Source organism: Heteronotia binoei, chromosome 15, assembly GCF_032191835.1.
Source record: "Heteronotia binoei isolate CCM8104 ecotype False Entrance Well chromosome 15, APGP_CSIRO_Hbin_v1, whole genome shotgun sequence".
Lineage (NCBI taxonomy): Eukaryota > Metazoa > Chordata > Lepidosauria > Squamata > Gekkonidae > Heteronotia > Heteronotia binoei.
Window position 1 is genome coordinate 21,805,061 of NC_083237.1, and position 6,993 is coordinate 21,812,053.

Below are 6,993 nucleotides of genomic sequence, written 5' to 3' on the forward strand. Positions count from 1 at the left end.
CGACATGCTCAAGTATTCTGTGACCAGAGCTTCCAGTGTTGTTATTTTTCATTTTTGTGCACAGGGTGGTGATGATTTGGACTGGAACCACAGCACAACAAGCGAGAAGGATTTAAGCCATGTACCCCACCATTTTCCCTATCTGAAATGGCCCCAGAGTGTCACTATTTGCCGCAGTAGGACAAACATTACAGATGTTTTCCAAGAGGACTATTTATAACATGGATTCTCAGGTTCTTTCAACTATTGCTCTGGTTTTCAGGTAATTGTGTCTTTGTTCCATTTTTTGAAAGGAACTATCCATGCAGGAGAGAAAGACCATCACTCTTTCTCCTGATGGATCCACATAAAACCTGCTCACTTGCTAGCACGGGTATGTGTAAGCTCAAATGGAAGAGAGAAGCGGAGGAGAACTGACAAAAATTGTGAAATTCAGCAATTGTGAGCTGTTCTTTATAAGGTTTTACACCAGTTTATTACTTGCCCCCCAACCCCAAAAAGGAAAATCTGATGTATTCATCTGAAGGTATTCAAAGCCTGCATCCAGGAAGCCCCCACAGAGGAAAGAAGTTTCCAACAGGGCACCATGATCCCTGGGAGAATTCTTCTGGATCTCAAATACCAAATCATTCTATTCTATTGTCTCACCCAGCAAATAAACTCACATCTCGGAATCACACACACAACTTGTATTAATTAAAAAACATCCAAAAGACATAGCAAGCCTCCAAAGTACAGAATTGTCAAGATACTTGTTTCCCAATTTAAAATTATCTATCTGTCTGTCTGTGGTGGGGGGCATTGGCAATATAATCTAATAAAATAGGAAGAGGATTGTGGGAACATACCAGCAAAGAACAGGAGCAAGAAAGGCCATTAGAACAGAGTCCTGCACGCTGCAGAATCAAGATCAATTGGTCATTATGCCATCTGCATCATGAAGAAAACCTCATCATGCACACATCGTCCTGATACATTTCTCTTCGTTTTCTGTTCAGTAGCACCACTGAATATTATTCAGAATGGAGGTCAGCACCAATGTGGGAATGGCTGAGGCAACCAAGGGAGGTCACAAATGACGAATGTTTGTTTTTCAGGGCACTTAAATTAGCATACTTCATGTGTGTTATTGGGCAACTAGGGATCTGTTATTTCACTTACTGTTTTGTGCTTTACTGCCTCATTTAATGTGCATTTTATGTCTCATGGATTAAGATGGGTTGCCCCTACTGAAATAGCTGCTATGATTTGGCAAACAAAGGGAGTGAAAAGGTCTTCTCCTCGGCCTCTTTCACTGGCATAGGCCAATATGGGTCTCTTTGCTTGTCGATCAGACCACAGTATCTACCAGCGATGGCCAGAAGAAAGAAAAGGGCTTTTTACTGAACAGCTGTTATTTTTGTTTTGCTTTTCTACAACAAGGACTGGTGGGATATTTCTTATGAAGCTGACAATATGGGCTTGGTAATGTCCTACCAGAGCACCTGGGGAAAGGCTGATCTCTGGGAAATATTAAAACAAAAAAACACCATGGGCCCCTGGCTCAGAACTTATGTTCTCAAATAGAGGACAAAAATTGTTTCCTGTAGAAGGTTACTACACACCAAGGAAATGCATAGAGAACAGTTAGCTAATCCTGCCCTACCACCCTCAACTGTTCCTACACTCACAGGGTTGTTCCCACAGGGCCTGCCTGCAGTTACTTCCCCTCAGTAGAAAAAGGACATCTTCCCACAATTTTCCAGTGTGGGTGGTAAAATGGGTGGGAATCCATGAGATTCCCACATGTTCTGATTTTGGGGTGCCTTGGGAGTAGTGTGACTATCATCTTTACAGCTTATCTCTCTTCAAGATCTTGAATAAGGAACTTGTTCTTGGCTTTCAAGGCCTCGTACAGCTGATCCTTGCAAGAGCGGTTCCAACTCCGCGTCAGCCTGTACAGCTCCCGCATTTTGTCTTGGGTGGTCTCCCGCGAAATGATTCTTTCATACTGATCATCATCCAGGACGCTTCCATGAAGCAGATCCAGAACCGCCTCCACGGTGGAAGTCCTCTGGATCAGCTTTTCCCGGTGCTTGTCAATGAAGTGTAACTCCATTGAGCGGGGGTCCCGTGGCCCTGTCAGAGAAAGAACGGAGATTTAGGGAAATGGCTTATCAGTTATTTCTTCCTCTCCAGAGCCCTGAGAATCATAGCGTTGTGAGGGGAGGCTAGAGATTCATATGCAGAATTCTTCACACCTCACTAAACTACTATTTTCAGGGCTTTTTGGAATGGGAAGGCCATGATGCTTAGAATAGTATGAAATTAATTTGTAATAGGGATAATGTGGCCCAAATGAATGTGGCAAGAAGGCGTGGGCAGAATGAGACTCAGTGGCTGGTGAACAGCCACACAGTCAGGCTCCTAAACATTAATTGGGGGTGGGGTTGACAGTATCTGAAGAGACTGGGAGGGCTTACCATAGATTCCTGATGCACCAGAGGAGGACTGCAAAGGCATCTGGACTGAGCCATTTTCACCTGCAAGCGGAAGAGGGAACAAGTGAGCACACGTGTGAAACTATAGGAGTGATTCATACTCCAGAATCCTGTCAGAAACACGCTTGAATATTCTGTGTCGTGGCCCATTTAAGCGCAATCCCAAATGTGTGAGTCAAATAATCTGCTTAGACAAGAAGAACAGGATAGGAAAAGGGGGCTTTGGAAAGTGCAAAGGACTTCCCAAACTTCAAATCTTTGGGAAAATTGAAGTTTTTAAAGTCAGGTTCTGTAATTGTTTTACCTTAGGCTCATGGCAATTTGTAGCCTATGATTCTTTGGTGGTTATAGTAAAATCATACTATTTAAGTCCATTTAAACAGCCCCTGGGAGAGGAAATAAGGCAGCAGGAAAGCTGGATGTTGGGAAGCAGCTGTTGGTAGAAAGGGCTCTCAATAAGTATGAAATAAACCAATTTACATAACGGAGCCTGAGCTGTTTTCTGCTTCTGCTGGAGAGTCCTGTGCCATCCAAAATCTTGACTATATCTCTAATCAACTACAGTCAAGGCAAATGTGACAATCACCACAGCCATTTACTGTATTGGTGATTAATGGCTTTTGTGCCAAGCACTGTAGCGCTAAATTCTGGGACGCTTTTTCAAATAGAGCTCAACATCCTTTGTCGAGAACGCTCCAAGGTGCATATTTTGCACAGTCCTGGTACAGGGATTAACATTTATTCCAGGACCCCAATTAGGGTAGATCAAAATAGGGTGCCTTGTTAGTCTGTCTGTAGCGGCATAAAAGAGCAAAAGTCCAGTAGCACCTTTAAGACTAGCAACATTTGTGGCAGGGTTTGTGAGTCACTGCTCACTTCACAAGCAAACCCTGAACTCAGTGCTCTTCAAATAAGGAAATCCAAAGCCAATTTTTTTTAATTCCAAAAAAGTTTAGCCAAAATGTCTTTAATTGTCTTTCCTTTTAATGTATATTTCTGCAGGAGGCATTTGTGTTCAGTGGAATTATTCGCTCTCCCTTCCCCTCAGCTTCTGCTTTCTGATGCCCTTTTGCCCAGCCTCTCCCCTTCTAGTTTAAATTTCAAGACAAAGTTTAATCTGATTTCCAGGGGCAATTATTGCCTGACTGCTGGCCAGCACAACCACCTGTTTTTTATGACACTCCTGCAGAGGGCAGCTGAATTGGGCAGAAGGGAAACCCTTCATTTCTAAAGGGGGGGGGGGGGAAGTATTGGGTGTTTAGTGGAAGGTTCAGGGACTGCCTTAAACCAGTGGGGCTACGGGTTTCCCCCCAGCAAATAGTTTTAGTTCACGGAGTTCGTTTACATTAGAAGAACCAGGCAGTTTCAGGAGATGAAGGGTCAGGCAGGAAACGACTAAACAGGAAAGTGAAAGTAGACCGAGCCATTTCCAGGAACAACCGCTGGGAGGAAAAGGCTTCTTTGCCCAGTTTTGCCAAGCCGTCCCAAAAGGTTCCTGTGCAGCACCTGCACCGCGTCAGGGAAGGACAGAGAACATTTCTCCCCCCGGCTCCCCCCTCCCCACCCAGAGGGGGCTGATCAGAGTCAAGCTGACGCCGCCCGTCTCCTTACCGATCCCGGTGACAGAGCGGAGCTTCTCGGCCTCTCGCTTGAGGTGGATGCTCTCCAGCACCTGGGCGGCCACCTGCACGGCGTAAGGCTCGGTGTAGTAGCTGAGCAGCAGGTCGCTGAGGTCCAGCACGTCGGCCTTCTGCAGCCGCCCGCGGGGGATGTTGGCGAAACCCTCCTGCAGCGGGATCTCGTTCAGCTTCCCCTTGAACTTCTTCAGCTGCTCCTCCTCCAGGTCTTCCAGGGCGTCCACCAGGTGGTCCCGCACCGTCTTCCCCATCGCCGCGGCTCACCGCCCGCTGCAAACAGCGGCGCCACCACCAGCAATGCCTCTTCCTACGACAATGGAGCGGCGCCGAGAACACCCCCCACCACCAGGGAGGGAGGCTGCGGCGGCTCCGATTGGTGCTGCGGAAGAAGGGGGCGGAGTCAGAGCCCGGAGACCGTCTCGCTGTCTGCTGAACTCCAGCCCAGACTTGTCGGCTGGCGCTTTCCTTTCCTCTGCAGTTGGAACTTGCAGCGTTTAAGGGTCCGTGGCTGTTGCAAAGACCCCGAGAGAGAGGCGCTTCTTCGCCCCTAATTCGGACGATTCAGCTGGGGGGAGTGGGGTGGGTGGAGGGCTAGACTGCGGCCCCCTTGGGTGAGTTCAGCAGGGCTGCTCGGGGGTGGGTGGGGGCTCAGTACCTGATTGACGTGCAGAAGGTCCCGGGTTCAATCTCCGAAGTCACCAACGGGGAAACAAAAAAGATATTCATCTCTGAGTCTTGGAAAGCCGATGCTGCCAGCCGTCGGGTCTTGATAGATTGCAAAATTGCTTAAATGAAGATGTCGGGTTTAGTGGCGGTCGAGCCTCTGCTTGGCATGCAGAAGGCCCCAGGTCTCCCGTTTAAAGTGAAAGACCTCTGCTCGATACCCCGGTTCAGGAGTCTGAACTGTCTCCCGTTTAAAGTGAAAGACCTCTGCTCTGCACTGTCTCCCGTTTAAAGTGAAAGACCTCTGCTCGATACCCCGGAGAGCCCTCGGCGGGACACACAATAATTATACTGGCCTTGTGAGATCAATGGTCTCTGATTCACTAGTCGCGTTCTCAGGTTGCAGTAACCACGCGTAGGTGCAGCATCTGCATGTGCCTGTCTGTTTGTGCCCCCGTAAGAGTCAAGGCACGCTCAAATTTTGGGAGTGAAGAGGGGAGGGACTTCAAGTGGGGTATGATGCTGTAGTCTGCCATCCATTTTTTCTAGGTGAATTGATCTCTCTTACCTGGAGACCAATTATAATAGTGGGAATTCTCCAGCCACCACCTGGAGGAGAAAGGTCACTGAAACTTAGGACAACCTCTACCCAAAAGGCCACTGTGACCCAAAATAACTACGAACACTGTGCCAATACAACTCGGCATTTTCCTACCCCGGAAGTCCTTTTACCCCATGACTCTCAAGCTTTCTAAGGAGCCTTTGATGAGGAACTTTATCAAAAGCTTTCTGGAAGTCAAGATAAACAACATCTATCGGGTCTCCTTTGTCCACATGTTTGTTCACCCCCTCAAAGAAATGTAACAGGTTAGTGAGGCAAGATCTTCCCATACAGAACCCATGCTGAGTCTTCCTCAATAACCCATGTTCATCAGTGTGCCTACTCATTCTGTCCTTGATAATGCTTTCTACCAACTTTCCCGGTATTGAAGTCAGACTGACTGGCCTGTAATTTCCCGGATCTCCTCTGGAACCCTTTTTAAAGATGGGGGTGACATTTGCTACCTTCCAGTCCTCAGGAACGGAGGCAGATTTCAATGAAAGATTACAGATTTTTGTCAGGAGATCCACAAGTTCAACTTTGAGTTCTTTCAGAACTCTCGGATGTATGCCATCCGAACCCGGTGACTTATTAGTTTTTAATTCGTCCATCAGTTGTAGGACCTCCTCTTTTGTCACCTCAATCTGACTCAGGTCTTTCAACACCCCTTCCAAAATTAGTGGTTCTGGGGCGGGCAAAAAGTTCTCATCTTCCACAGTGAAGACGGAGGCAAAAAATTCATTCAGCTTCTCAGCCATTTCCCTATCCTCCTTCAGTAATCCTTTTACCCCATGGTCATCCAAGGGCCCCACTGCTTCCCTGGCTGGTTTCCTACTTCTAATATATTTGAAGAAATTTTTATTGTTGGTCTTTATGTTTTTTGCAATATGCTCCTCATAGTCCCTTTTTGCCTACATGATCACAGTCTTGCATTTGATTTGCCACAGCCTGTGTTCCCTTTTATTAATCTCACTTGGACTGGTTTTCCACCGCTTAAAGGAGTCCTTCTTACCTTTTACAGCTTCCATTACTTTGTTTGTTAACCATGCAGGCCTTTTCTTATGCCTGTTTGTGCCTTTCCTAACTTGTGGTATGTATTTTATCTGAGCTTCTAGGATTATAGTTTTAAATAGTCTCCAAGCTTCCCCAAGGGTTTTGACCGTATTTACCTTTCCTTTCAGTTTCCTCCTCACATGCCTCCTCATCTTAGAGAATTTACCCCTTTTAAAGTTAAACGTGGTTGTGGTGGTCTTTTTGGGCAACTCCCTATTTATACAAATGGTGAAATCAATAACATTATGGTCACTGCTCCCAAGTGGCGCAATCACTTTTACATCTCTCACCAAGTCTTGGGCATTACTTAGGACCAAATCCAGGATCGCCCCACCCCTGGTAGGTTCTGAGACCATCTGCTCCATAGCACAGTCATTGAGAGCATCAAGAAACTCAATCTCTTTCTCTCGACCAGAACACATATTGACCCAATCAATCTGCGGTAGTTAAAATCACCTATTACGACACAGTTTTTATGTTTAGCCGCTATCTTTAAGCCTTCCATCATATTATAATCATCCTCTCTCTTTTGATTTGGTGGGCGATAACAAACTCCCAT

The 6,993-nt window shown here is 46.5% G+C and overlaps 1 protein-coding gene across 1 annotated transcript; it reads right to left on the minus strand.

Annotated features, from left to right (window-relative positions):
* Positions 1-668: 668 nt before the first annotated feature.
* LOC132584774 (apoptosis-associated speck-like protein containing a CARD) lies at positions 669-4,378 on the minus strand. Its single transcript, XM_060256691.1, has 3 exons — positions 4,092-4,378; positions 2,463-2,522; positions 669-2,118 (listed from the first exon to the last, which is right to left on the minus strand). Exons 1-3 carry the CDS (start codon positions 4,366-4,368, stop codon positions 1,838-1,840), a joined length of 618 nt encoding a protein of 205 aa, XP_060112674.1. The 5' UTR covers positions 4,369-4,378; the 3' UTR covers positions 669-1,837.
* Positions 4,379-6,993: the final 2,615 nt, after the last annotated feature.